We start from the raw sequence: 15,518 nt of genomic DNA, 5'->3' as shown, positions 1-15,518 counted from the left end.
AGTAATTCACTTAACTTTGCTGTGATTTATGGCTCTGTCAATAGAGGCTGACTGGAAACTAGGGCACAATCCTCTTTCGCCATGCTGCTACATGGCCATTGTATTTACAGTAATAATAGAATGAACCACGTCTCTCTCTCTCTGCGTATGTCCCAAATGGCAACCTGTTTCCTATAGAATGCACTACTCAAAGTCTCAACAGAGTCTGACTGGAAGCTGGCCCTGGTCAAATGAAGTGCACTACTTACAGCCTCAATAAAATCTGACTGGAAACTATTTAGGATAGTGTGCCATTTAGGATGCAGCCTCCCTGTGCCCTTCCTCGATTGCTTTCCAGCCTGAGACAGGGAGAGACAGAGAGAGACCCCTCCTTTTTGGCGTGCCCCGTCTTTTCATGTCCATGCCTTTTGTTTGGCGGGCTGGAATGGACTTTTGGACACACACACACACACACACACACACACACACACACACACACACACACACACACACACACACACACAGGTGGAGGAGTGGAGTGTCCAGACTCCTCTACTGAATAATTACTGTGTTTGCTGAGGCAATGCTGCAGTGGCTGCAGGCAGGACAGAGAACCACACAGAGACCTCACAGAGACAGACACACACTTTCCCAGTCACTCCTCCTCCCGCTCTGTCACCCTCTCTCTCTCTCCCTGTCAACCTCTCCCTCTCGCTCTCTCTGTCACCCTCTCTCTCTCTCCCTGGCAACCTCTCCCTCTCTCTCTCCCTGTCAACCTCTCCCTGTCAACCTCTCTCTCTGTCACCCTCTCCCTCTCTCTCTCCCTGTCAACCTCTCCCTCTCTCTCTCCCTGTCACCCTCTCCCTCTCTCTCTCCCTGTCAACCTCTCCCTCTCTCTCTCCCTGTCAACCTCTCCCTCTCTCTCTCCCTGTCACCCTCTCCCTCTCTCTCTCCCTGTCAACCTCTCTCTCTCTCCCTGTCACCCTCTCTCTCTCTCTCTCCCTGTCAACCTGGACTGGTTGAGCTACATTTATCCAGTGTACAGTAAAGAGTACAGGGCGGCTAGCGAATCAAGACAGGAACATTTTGACAAGTCACTCTGCAGGCAGCGCCTGACAAGTGTAATAATGAAACCCTCCCTGACACACACACACACACACACACATGCAGAAAGACACACGCATGCACACACACACGCATGCACACACACACACACACACACACACACACACACACACACACACAGAAAGACACACGCATGCACACACGCATGCACACACACACACACACACACACACACACGTGCAGAAAGACACACACATGAACACACACACACACACACACACACACACACACACACACACAGGACATAAGGGAGGTCCTGCGTCCCCCATTTCGATCATAATCAATCATTTGTGTTTCTACACCACCCCTCTGGTCTCAACAAGCTCTCCAGCAGCACTATCATTCACATGTCACTTAGACTGAGTCAAGATGGCACCCTATTCCCTATGAAGTGCACTACTTTCGACCGGTGACCATAGGGTGCACTATATAGAGTATAGAGAATAGGATGCCATTTTGGACGTAGCCCTAGTCACTAGATCACCATCACTTATCCTATCCAGTATATGCCGTATAGACTTCCTTTCTGACTGCCCGCTGCCTTTCTGGCTACTGACCAGCTCCTGTCCCACCGTGCCAACCGGTCCAAGAAGGGTCCGCCAATGTCAATTATGCAAATGGTCAGAGTCAATTAGGAGTGTTTCTTTAAAAAAAAGGGTGACCAAAACTAAAGTGTTCCAGAACGATTTCCAATTACTTAGATAGCCTTGCTCACGTGTCATGTTCCGCATTTACACTGTGGTGAATATTTTCCAGGGGAGGAATTGCGAGTAAACAAAGTTTTACGGCCATATTTCAGCTTGTCAGATTGTCAACTAATAAGTCAAAAAAGGCTTTTAGCATGCGAAGGGGGGGGGATGGGGGCTGCTTTGACTTCATTTTCCCCCTCTGCTCTTCCTCTTTTTAGCATTCAAAGTACTGGTCCTGGGGGCACCCTTAGCCTGGTTAAACTAGCCTGGTTAAACTAGCCTGGATAAACTAGCCTGGTTAAACTAGCCTGGTTAAACTAGCCTGGTTAAACTAGCCTGGATAAACTAGCCTGGTCACCATTACTTGATGAGTGCAGTATTCAGTCAGCTTTAATCTGGATAGGAAAGCCCTGTCAACGCAGAGCAACACTTAAACATATGAATGATCTATGAATGAATGGGTATGATAGGAGAGCTGTCAGAATACCATGAGAGTTCAGCATATTCCATGAGGATAACATTATAACATCATTATGTTTGCATTGTGCACCTTTAGAAACTCCACAAAGTGGTAAACGAGGGTTTAAAATAGAACTGACCTGCCTGGTAAAATAAAAGGTTTAATAAATCAAATAAAAGGAGACATTAGGGCACCAGTGTCAAGGCCTCGTAGACAGGAAGGTGTTACAATGATCTCACTAACTGCTACAGAGAACCATGTATTCATGACAGCAGATGCACAATAGCTCAAAACTCCCTGGATGAGCAGTGTAGGATCGGGGCCTCCCTTTCTCTCAGGTTTATTTGGGCTTCTCCTCATGAGCAAGGTGTCACGTTGTACTGAGTGTTCTCATGTCCCGTTGTACTGAGTGTTCTCATGTCCTGTTGTACTGAGTGTTCTCATGTCACGTTGTACTGAGTGTTCTCATGTCACGTTGTACTGAGTGTTCTCATGTCACGTTGTACTGAGTGTTCTCATGTCACGTTGTACTGAGTGTTCTCATGTCACGTTGTACTGAGTGTTCTCATGTCACGTTGTACTGAGTGTTCTCATGTCACGTTGTACAGAGTGTTCTCATGTCACGTTGTACTGAGTGTTCTCATGTCCCGTTGTACAGAGTGTTCTCATGTCACGTTGTACTGAGTGTTCTCATGTCCCGTTGTACTGAGTGTTCTCATGTCACGTTGTACTGAGTGTTCTCATGTCACGTTGTTGGACAACAGGGAGGTTATCAAAGATGTCTGAGCAGCTAATTCACCGCTAGCCTGCTACGCTAGCTATGTAGCCCCATGCCCCCCTACCTCATCCATTCAACTCCAAGGGGACTAGCTGTAGTTTGGGGGTTGGGTGGAAGGAGAGATGGAGGAGGTTGGGGACATTCTCCCCAGCAGGGTCTCTAAGGGCCTTTCAGTGGGGCTCTAAGGGAGGCCTGTTAGCGGTGGCTTTAGCACATCGTTATGGAGGACAGATGAAACTGAGTCTGGAAGTGACGGCAGGTCCTCCCCACACCGCGCCCAGTGGGTGGGCCTGTAGCTAATCTGGGTCAAATATGCAAATGTGGTGACGTGGGAGAGGACGGGAGGGGAGACTGGAGGCTGACTTCAGACAGCGGGCGGGAGATGGAGAAGGGAGGGAGGGAGGGAAGGAGAGATGAGAGAGAGAGGGAGCAGTGGGCTCCATTGTGGTCTGGGCATGCATGAGGGGCTGCATGCCCAACAGAAAAGATCTCTGGATTAGTTCCACTTTGCAAATCGCGTTGGTTCGCAAGCCTTTTCTGCCCCCACCTTGTTGTTCTATTTCACTGCCAACTTTTCCTAAAAAAAAATATTATTTACAAAGGTGGATTAATTTAATAATTAAAGCAGTGATTAAAAGAAAAAGCCTCCCTTATTATGATGGGTGGTTTGTGGGGGAGAGATATCAACAGGTAGCTGTGTGAGTGTGTGTGCGCGGGCGTGCATGCCTGCATAAATCCATGGGAGAAGAAGGCTGAGGAGTGTTTTAATAGCTCTTTTGAAGACGAGAAGTCGAGCTAACGAACCGTGCGGCTCGCGAGTCTTTGTTTGCCAAATTGTGGTGCCCTGCGGCAACACCTACGTCTCTCGGCTCAACGGGTTCGGCTAACATTTCAGGAGGGAAAGTGGTGCGTGAAGAAGAATCTCTGAGTATGATAAATCAATTACAGTTGAAATTGGTGGTTAAAGTCAACCAAATAGATATGACAACCGTCTCGACTGGTGAAGATTAATGAACACCATCATTTTGGCATTTTATGTTAGCGTAGAACACAACATCCCAAATCTGATAGTTATACCACATAATGACAGGATTTAATCTGACAGTTATACCACATAATGACAGGACTTAATCTGATGGTTATACCACATAATGACAGGACTTAATCTGATAGTTATACCACATAATGACACAATTTAATCTGATGGTTATACCACATAATGACACGATTTAATCTGACAGCTATACCACTTAATGACACGACTTAATCTGACAGTTATACCACGTAATGACACGACTTAATCTGATAGTTATACCACATAATTACACGACTTAATCTGACAGTTATACCACATAAGGACACGACTTAATCTGATAGTTATACCACATAATGACACGACTTAATCTGATGGTTATACCACATAATGACACGACTTAATCTGATGGTTATACCACTTAATGACACGACTTAATCTGACAGTTATACCACATAATGACATGACTTAATCTGATATGATAGTTTTACCACATAATGACATGATTTAATCTGACAGTTATTCCACAATTTAATCTGACAGGTATACCACATAATGACAAGACTTCATCTGACAGTTATACCAATTAATGGCACGACTTAATCTGACTGTTATACCACATAATGACACAACTTAATCTGATAGTTATACCACTTAATGACAAGACTTAATCTGACAGTTATACCACACAATGACACGATTTAATCAGACAGTTATACCAATTAATGACACGACTTAATCTGATAGTTATACCACATAATGACACGATTTAATCTGACAGTTATACCACGACTTAATCTGACAGTTAAACCACATAATGACACGACTTAATCTGATAGTTATACCACATAATGACACGACTTAATATGATGTTTATACCACATAATGACACAACTTAATCTGATAGTTATACCACTTAATGACACAACTTAATCTGATAGTTATACCACATAATGACACAATTTAATCTGATGGTTATACCACATAATGACACAATTTAATCTGACAGTTATACCACTTAATGACACAACTTCATCTGATAGTTATACCACATAATGACATGATATAATCTGACAGTTATACCACAACTTAATCTGGCAGTTATACCACATAATGAAACAATTTAATCTGATAGTTATACCGCATAATGACAATTTAATCTGACAGCTATACCACTTAACGACATGACTTAATCTGACTGTTATACCACTTAATGACACAATTTAATCTGATAGTTATACCACATAATGACACGACTTAATATGATGTTTATACCACATAATGACACAATTTAATCTGACAGTTATACCACTTAATGACAAAACTTAATCTGACAGTTATACCACATAATGACATGACTTAATCTGATAGTTATACCACATAATGACACGACTTAATCTGATAGTTATACCACTTAATGACACGACTTAATCTGAATGTTATACCACATAATGACAATTTAATTTGATAGTTATACCACATAATGACGCAACTTAATCTGATAGTTATACCACGTAATGTTATACCACAATTTAATCTGACAGTTATACCGCTTAATGACACAACTTAATCTGATAGTTATACCACATAATGACATGATTTAATCTGACAGTTATACCACAATTTAATCTGACAGTTATACCACATAATGACACGATTTAATCTGATAGTTATACCACATAATGACACAATTTAATCTGACAGCTATACCACTTAATGACAATACTTAATCTGACAGTTATACCACATAATGACATGACTTAATCTGACAGTTATACCACATAATGACACGATTTAATCTGACAGTTATACCACATAATGACACGATTTAATCTGATATGATAGTTATACCACATAATGACACAATTTAATCTAATAGTTATACCACACAATGACACGATTTAATCAGACAGTTATACCAATTAATGACACGACTTAATCTGACAGTTATACCACTTAATGACATGACTTCATCTGATAGTTACACCACATAATGACACGACTTAATCTGATAGTTATACCACATAATGACACGATTTAATCTGACAGTTATACCACGACTTAATCTGACAGTTAAACCACATAATGACACGACTTAATCTGACAGTTATACCACATAATGACATGATTTCGTCAGGAAGGCAGGGAGGACATGGTTGGGGTGGAGAGGGGGAGGCAGGGAGGACAAGGTCGGGGTGGGAAAGGACTGGTGAGTATAAGGGAGTTGGGGGGACCTCACCTCTAGGTCCTGATGATGATGTGTGAATGGGGGGACTGGGGAGTACAGGGAGGACTTTACCTCTAGGTCCTGTAATAACAGACTGATGATGATGTGTAAATGGGGGGACTGGGGAGTACAGGGAGGACTTTACCTCTAGGTCCTGTAATAACAGGCTGATGATGATGTGTAAATGGGGGGACTGGGGGAGTACAGGGAGGACTTTACCTCTAGGTCCTGTAATAACAGACTGATGATGATGTGTGAATGGGGGGACTGGGGGAGTACAGGGAGGACTTTACCTCTAGGTCCTGTAATAACAGGCTGATGATGATGTGTGAATGGGGGGACTGGGGAGTACAGGGAGGACTTTACCTCTAGGTCCTGTAATAACAGGCTGATGATGATGTGTGAATGGGGGGACTGGGGAGTACAGGGAGGACTTTACCTCTAGGTCCTGTAATAACAGACTGATGATGATGTGTGAATGGGGGGACTGGGGGAGTACAGGGAGGACTTTACCTCTAGGTCCTGTAATAACAGGCTGATGATGATGTGTGAATGGGGGGATTGGGGAGTACAGGGAGGACTTTACCTCTAGGTCCTGTAATAACAGACTGATGATGATGTGTAAATGGGGGGACTGGGGGAGTACAGGGAGGACTTTACCTCTAGGTCCTGTAATAACAGGCTGATGATGATGTGTGAATGCCGTTCGAGGGGAGTAGGAAGTGGTCTGCGAAGGCACGACAGGGCTGCTGAAACCACACTTCTCTGACTTCTTTAATGTGGTGGACGGTGGCATCCCTGGTAAGAATGATTGATAAGTGCAATTTAATAAGGCAATGTCATGGAGGCTCTCTGGGCTCACATGTGAGAGATGGCAGAGAGGGGGGCGTGGGGAGTGAGTGAAAGAGGGGCTGGAGGGCAGGCTAAGGGGAGGACAGGGGAAGTGGTCAGGGCCCAACAGAGTGTGGCATAAGCTACTGTACTGCTCGAGGTGGACATGCGATTTTGAATTATATACTGCTCAAAAAAATAAAGGGAACACTAAAATAACACATCCTAGATCTGAATGAATGAAATCATTTTATTAAATACTTTTTTCTTTACATAGTTGAATGTGCTGACAACAAAATCACACAAAAATAATCAATGGAAATCCAATTTATCAACCCATGGAGGTCTGGATTTGGAGTCACACTCAAAATTAAAGTGGAAAACCACACTACAGGCTGATCCAACTTTGATGTAATGTCCTTAAAACAAGTCAAAATGAGGCTCAGTAGTGTGTGTGGCCTCCACGTGCCTGTATGACCTCCCTACAACGCCTGGGCATGCTCCTGATGAGGTGGCGGATGGTCTCCTGAGGGATCTCCTCCCAGACCTGGACTAAAGCATCCGCCAACTCCTGGACAGTCTGTGGTGCAACGTGGCGTTGGTGGATGGAGCGAGACATGATGTCCCAGATGTGATCAATTGGATTCAGGTCAGGGGAACGGGCGTGCCAGTCCATAGCATCAATGCCTTCCTCTTGCAGAAACTGCTGACACACTCCAGCCACATGAAGTCTAGCATTGTCTTGCATTAGGAGGAACCCAGGGCCAACCACACCAGCATATGGTCTCACAAGGGGTCTGAGGATCTCATCTCGGTACTTAATGGCAGTCAGGCTACCTCTGGCGAGCACATGGAGGGCTGTGCGGCCCCCCAAAGAAATGCCACCTCACACCATGACTGACCCACCGCCAAACCGGTCATGTTGGAGGATGTTTCAGGCAGCAGAACGTTCTCCACGGCGTCTCCAGACTCTGTCACGTCTGTCACGTGTGCTCAGTGTGAACCTGCTTTCATCTGTGAAGAGCACAGGGCGCCAGTGGCGAATTTGCCAATCTCTGTGTTCTCTGGCAAATGCCAAACGTCCTGCACGGTTTTGGGCTGTAAGCACAACCCCCACCTGTGGACGTCGGGCCCTCATACCACCCTCATGGAGTCTGTTTCTGACCGTTTGAGCAGACACATGCACATTTGTGGCCTGCTGGAGGTCATTTTGCAGGGCTCTGGCAGTGCTCCTCCTGCTCCTCCTTGCACAAAGGCGGAGGTAGCGGTCCTGCTGCTGGGTTGTTGCCCTCCTACGGCCTCCTCCACATCTCCTGATGTACTGGCCTGTCTACTGGTAGCGCCTCCATGCTCTGGACACTACGCTGACAGACACAGCAAACCTTCTTGCCACAGCTCGCATTGATGTGCCATCCTGGATGAGCTGCACTACCTGAGCCACTTGTGTGGGTTGTAGACTCCGTCTCATGCTACCACTAGAGTGAAAGCACCGCCAGCATTCAAAAGTGACCAAAACATCAGCCAGGAAGCATAGGAACTGAGAAGTGGTCTGTGGTCCCCACCTGCAGAACCACTCCTTTATTGGGGGTGTCTTGCTAATTGCCTATAATTTCCACCTGTTGTCTATTCCATTTGCACAACAGCATGTGAAATTTATTGTCAATCAGTGTTGCTTCCTAAGTGGACAGTTTGATTTCACAGAAGTGTGATTGACTTGGAGTTACATTGTGTTGTTTAAGTGTTCCCTTTATTTTTTTGAGCAGTGTATTAAGATATTACCCAGAAAAATGAATTGTGATGAAAATAATGAATAAATGAAAATTAAATTGTGGAAACTCTGCATACCCGGCACGTCAGTCGAGATAAAACGAATGCAGCTAAAAAACACAATGACTTTAGCTGCTAAAATATTTGTCTTAGAATAAAGCTTTCCTAATAATGTCTCTCCTCTGTTTCTTTCCTTCTTCTTTTTGAAGACTAACCCGCACATTGACTCGGTACTGGTACCCCCTGTATAAAGCCTCGTTATTGTTATTTTATTGTTGTAAATATTTTTCTTAACTCTTATTTTTCTTAAAACGGCATTGTTGGTTAGGGGCTCGGAAGTAAGCATTTCACTGTAAGGTCAACACCTGTTGTATTCGGCATATGTGACAAATACAATTTGATTTGATTTGACTTAAACGTGCATTCCGACATCCCGAAAAGAGCGTGCACAAATGTTCACATTTTGTAGCTCGTCTTGGAAGCAGCAGGACTGAGGTGTCCAGGTCCCTGTTTCTGTGTTAAGGGACTGAGGTGTCCAGGTCCCTGTTTCTGTGTTAAGGGACTGAGGTGTCCAGGTCCCTGTTTCTGTGTTAAGGGACTGAGGTGTCCAGGTCCCTGTTTCTGTGTTAAGGGACTGAGGTGTCCAGGTCCCTGTTTCTGTGTTAAGGGACTGAGGTGTCCAGGTCCCTGTTTCTGTGTTAAGGGACTGAGGTGTCCAGGTCCCTGTTCTGTGTTAAGGGACTGAGGTGTCCAGGTCCCTGTTTCTGTGTTAAGGGACTGAGGTGTCCAGGTCCCTGTTTCTGTGTTAAGGGACTGAGGTGTCCAGGTCCCTGTTTCTGTGTTAAGGGACTGAGGTGTCCAGGTCCCTGTTTCTGTGTTAAGGGACTGAGGTGTCCAGGTCCTGTTTCTGTGTTAGGGACTGAGGTGTCCAGGTCCCTGTTTCTGTGTTAAGGGACTGAGGTGTCCAGGTCCCTGTTTCTGTGTTAAGGGACTGAGGTGTCCAGGTCCCTGTTTCTGTGTTAAGGGACTGAGGAGTCCAGGTCCCTGTTTCTGTGTTAAGGGACTGAGGTGTGTGTGATAAGTGTGTGTGGTAGTTTAGTCCTAAATGATGAAGAAACCTTAGTTTCTCCAGCCCTCTCAGACTCCTTCCCCCTTTCAGGCGAGTGAGAGAGGGAGATAAAGAGAGAGACAGACAAAGAAAGAGACAGGGACATGCCTCCCTTGGGTACAGAGGGGAGGCATGAGGAAGACTGCTCGATCAAACTGAGTTTGCTCCTAAGCACAGGATCAAATTACACAATTTTAGCCTTAACCATTAGGTAAATCTGATCTTGGACCAGTTAGGGGCAACTTCTTTGAAGTGGTGGCAGGTTGGAGGATGGGTTGGGTGCTTTCAATACAAACAGATGAGGCCATACAGACACCATGGAAAGGACACCAGCTAGGAAGACACAGAAGGTTACACAGACAGACACACACAGGTCGATAAACCCACATCCAACACAGTTTCACTCAATAACAGTTTCACTCAGCTCTACAACAGCTCACAAGCACACAACGCTCGCCACCCCAGAAACACTCATTCACCTGATGAATACCAATAAGGGTTGAAACGGCTTCTTCTAGACATATTGCTTAATGTATACTTTGATCTCCAGGACCTGCTCCAAAGCCATTGGATGTCCATATATGTATATATTTTCTTAGACCAAAGCTAGTAGCTCCAACATGACATAAACAATAACAACAGTAACCACAAATCCCAGAGAGAGCACGATCAAACAGGAAAAAAACATCAAAGAGTCACCGTTTTAAATCCGAAGACTCGTTTGGTGCACGAACCAATCTCACCACGCGCCAGCTGTCAGAACCACAAATCCCATGTTCCCACAGGCAGCTGATAAAAGGCCCAGACCAAACGGGGGGTGGCTTCAGAAGGAGAAACCTCAGCCCATTCCTTCATTCGTTATTTCACCTGCCTTTTTAAGTAGCGTTATTAGCTTCAGAGGCCCGCCGGGCTGGTCCCTCTGATAGGATAGAGTGGACAGAGCAACATGGGAGGCTGGAGGGACTGGAGGTGCAGGAGGGGCAGGAGGTTTAGACCTGGGCTGGAGTCACAGGCTGAACTGTGGGATAGTGGGCAGGTTCATCTTCAAAGGGCTTCTTCTTCTGTATCGAAAGAGCTTGTGTATCCTTGTTCACAATGCTATTCCAGACGAGCCTTCTCTGTGTGCTAGAGGGCTCTAGGAGCATGTGATTCAGGAAGTAATGTAGTGTGTGTCATGGCGTTACAGTGACATAGAGAAGAGAAAAGAAAGGTAGAGAGAGAATGAGAGAGAAGAGAGTGGTGATAGGGGAGAGACTGGGAGCCATAAGCTATAGTGTGTGGGAACTTGTGGTGGATTGACTGTGTATGAGAGAGCGATTGTGTGTGTTCTTTACTATGTGTGTGTGTGTGTGTGTGATTGGGTGTAGGGGCCTAAAGTCAGAGTGAGTAATGAACACTTGAAAAGGTTCTGTCAGGTGGAATCAGATTCAGGCCGTACTCAACACTCTCCCTTCAGAGGCATTATCACACAGAGGGACTGCATCTCTCCATCCCTCTCTCCATCCCTCTCTCCATCCCTCTCTCCATCCCTCTCTCCTTCCTCTTCTGACAAATTGACAGGCCTCACAGCTGGTAAGGCAGTATCAAGCATCTCCCTCCTCCTCCTCCTCCTCTTCCTCTGCTGTCCATTGGTCTCCCCCTCTATCGTGGAGTCTTCTCCGGTGTTCATTAATCAGGCCTGAGCTGTCCCCGCTCTGCCCTGTCTCAGGGGCTTGCACGTGGGCGAGCACGGCAGCCAGAGAGACTATAACAAAGTGGGTCCAAATGGGGCAGACTCAGCCATGTATACAGACGGCCTTATCAATGCCAGGGACAACGGTGTGTAGTGTAATGTACAGTCATGTCTGATACACGTTGCTGCAAGGCCTTCTCTGATAGGTGGAGACTGCTGGTAATGGTCCCGGCCAAAGCAATGTGATTATGCTTCAGACCTTTAATCCAATCAAATATATGGATTGAGTAAGTCTTCTTCTCAACATGTTTCTTTGAACTAATAACTTCTTCCTTGAATAGTCAGCTGAGACATACAGCTCAGACCCCCTTCACACTCGCAAGCAGGCACACACACACACACACACACACACACACACACACACACACACACACACACACACACACACACACACACACACACACACACACACACACACACACACACACACACTTGCAAGCAGACACACACACACACACACACATACACACACACACTTGCAAGCAGACACACACACACACACACATACACACACACACACACACACACACACACACACACACACACACACACACATACACACACACACACACACACACACACACACACACACACCACACACACTCGCAAGCAGACACACACACGCACACTATCCTGCTGACACATGGCTATTTAAGCCAGACGAGACGGTCATATGAGTTTCTCAGACCTGACGTGGGTTACCTGGGAAATGGCTGGCATGCCGGTCCACGGGTTACACTTTAAACGAAACACGTCTAATTATAACACTGTTCACCGCGGTGAGGGGTCTATACACACATACACACACGGGCGCGCACGCACACACACCAGAAGAGGCATCAGCAGCTGTTGACGTGTCTCACTTGTCCCAATGCCGACAAGTGTTTCCACACACGTACACACAAGCACACACACGCACACAGACACGTCTCGGTAACCACAAACAAACCAAATCCACCATCAAAACAACAGAGTGCTCCAAGGCAAAAGGAGAATGACAGCGTAATGGAAATAAAAGATATGAATGGAAGTTGGGATGACGGCGCGATCTGAATCCCAGTAATCTGGAGAACGTGAACAGACAGACGTGTGATGCGGACATTCACATGTCGGCTTGCACTGTTCCCACTCAGTGTGCAGATGAACAAGGACACGGGGACCAATACACATATACACACACACAGACATAGACTCCGGCACACACACACACGTATGCTAATGTACACACAGATACACAAACACCCATACAGTCCACAATGCACACAATTGAGGGGTGAAGGGGGAGACGCTGAATTCCATAATACACAGAGGATGCAACACATTGTTTAAAGTGGAACTGACAGCCTTTTAACTACTTTGCAGATATAAAACAAAGAGAAAATCATTACATAAGTAAAAAAATATCAAAGTCTCAGTTTATGCTTCAAAACCAAAGTTATATTTGCCAATAAATTCCATGATGTACAGTAAGACATTGTTAGCAGAATAGATAGATGCAGTTCAATGCATGATTAATATAATTCAAAAATAAATCCCAGCTGGACTGGTACATTGTTTGGTACATTGTTTGGTATATTGCTTGGTACATTGTTTGCTGCCTCCACCCATTCAGGATGCACTGGTTCAGTTTCAATGACTCAACATTTTGAACAGAAACGTACAAATGTAACTAAGGCTGGGAACGTCAATATAATCAAACTAGCAAGGGCAATGATCACAAGTCAGTCATAACGTAGCTAATAGGCTAGCGCACACACAAGGCCTGCGGGCCGAATAGGACACACAAGGCCTGCGGGCCGAATAGGACACACAAGGCCTGCTGGCTGAATAGGACACACAAGGCCTGCTGGCTGAATAGGACACACAAGGCCTGCTGGCTGAATAGGACACACAAGGCCTGCTGGCTGAATAGGACACACAAGGCCTGCTGGATGAATAGGACACACAAGGCCTGCTGGATGAATAGGACACACAAGCGAGTATAAATGAGTCAACAGTTGAGTCATCTAAAATTACAGCCTGATGCACTCACATCGGTGAATTCAAATTCAATTGTGCCGCTTTCGTGTGTCCCAATTTACAGCGTGCAGTGGAAGGAAAGTGTACAGACACATGCCAGTCCTAGCTAGGCTACTAAAATGTTGTAGTCTGGCTTCGGTTATTAAAGCTTGACAATGAATAGTCAAAAAACTAAACCTGCAATAAAACCCCATGAATAGGCCCATTACAGAAAGATTTGAGCAGTAGCCTAGGCTAGCTATTCAACTACAATACATTTAGAGTGCACCATATAGCAATGCTGCATTCAACTGCACCAGTGATACATGCAGTGCAAAAAAATGAAAAACATGTTTTAAGTTTAAATGTTACAACAACCTATAGCTATGTTTTTGTTATTTGGAGTTATTAAATACTTTTTGATTAGGGTCGCAGCATATCATAGCAGCAAAGGCTGGACAAATATTACTTATCTCTTCCTTTGTTTTAATATGTTAAAATGCTATATACAGCATCATATAAGTAGACATTATAAATCGCCTTATTTTTTATAATAAAACAATGGCCAGTTTGGGCCGCAGCTGCAAGTTTCTTTGTAAAAACAAATAGACTATGTCTGGCCTGGAAATGTTTCAATATGGCCCGTGCACTATTGAGTTTGACACCCCTGGGCTAGCGTATCTATTTATGTAACTAGCTATTTATTTAGCAAGCTAAAAACAGCTTAACGTTGGCTAGCTAGCTAGCTGCTGGGAGGATGTCATGTCATTGGAGGAGTGGATGAGTGATTGACTTTTTCCCTTCATATTGTTTTTCATTGGCTACAGCTAGAGATGCTGCAATGTAATTTGATTAGCTAGCAAGAAATGTGAATCGCTTTGCCTGTTAGCATATCTCTTAGCTGCCAATCAAATGTATTTGGCATCGATCAAATGGACGGCCAGGCAGGCAAGTTCTCATTCGGTTGTCAAAACGTGGGTTGGGACAAGCATGCATTGGCAGGCAAACTGCAGAAGGGCGAGCAGGCTACTATTCCACATCATTTGTCAGTGCAATTTTGATGGCCAACTAGCTGAGAGGGTTTATCTATTGCTACCTCGCTAGATTTGATCTCATCTCGACTCTGGCCAGCATTAGTTGTTGATCCTGTTGTTGTGAATAGGCAACTGAGGGAGAGAGAGTTTACATTCTCATGGTTGTTTGATCAATAGAACTGTGAAGTACCCAAATGTAAGAGGACTCCCATGGTATTTACATATTTGCCCAAATCCATTCAGCCTCAGGTGTATTTTGTGGCTTTTGGCGAATGTGTTCTAATGATCTAAAGGTGCGTGCTACTTCCTGTAAACACACAGTCCAGTTCATAGTGATAGCAGGCCCTACTGCCTGTAAACACACAGTCCAGTTCAATATGAACGATAGCAGGCCCTACTGCCTGTAAACACACAGTCCAGTTCAATGTGAACGATAGCAGGCCCTACTTCCTGTAAACACACAGTCCAGTTGAAAGTGAACGATAGCAGGCCCTACTGCCTGTAAACACACAGTCCCGTTCATAGTGAATGATGGCAGGCCCTACTGCCTGTAAACACACAGTCCAGTTCATAGTGAATGATGGCAGGCCCTAACGCCTGTAAACACACAGTCCAGTTCAATGTGAACGATAGCAGGTCCTACTGCCTGTAAACACACAGTCCAGTTCATAGTGAATGATAGCAGGCCCTACTGCCTGTAAACACACAGTCCAGTTCAATGTGAACGATAGCAGGCCGTGTGGCAGATGGCTTATTT

General features: G+C 45.1%; 1 protein-coding gene across 2 annotated transcripts in view; it reads right to left on the bottom strand.

Moving 5' to 3' along the window:
* Nucleotides 1–920: 920 nt before the first annotated feature.
* Nucleotides 921–15,518, bottom strand: part of LOC106574075 (nuclear factor 1 A-type) — a 236,166-nt gene continuing 221,568 nt past the window's right edge. The window contains exon 8 of one of the 2 annotated variants that reach the window (XM_082962756.1): nucleotides 921–7,089. In XM_082962756.1, coding sequence (XP_082818882.1) covers nucleotides 6,587–7,089 — 503 coding nt within the window. In that variant the 3' untranslated portion in view covers nucleotides 921–6,586. The remainder of the gene's footprint in view (nucleotides 7,090–15,518) is intronic. The other variant, XM_082962757.1, reaches the window with a different exon arrangement.

Source organism: Salmo salar, chromosome 16, assembly GCF_965601325.2.
Source record: "Salmo salar chromosome 16, fSalSal1, whole genome shotgun sequence".
Lineage (NCBI taxonomy): Eukaryota > Metazoa > Chordata > Actinopteri > Salmoniformes > Salmonidae > Salmo > Salmo salar.
The sequence above is the reverse complement of the archived record's forward strand: the minus strand, read 5'-3'. Positions and strand labels throughout refer to the sequence as shown.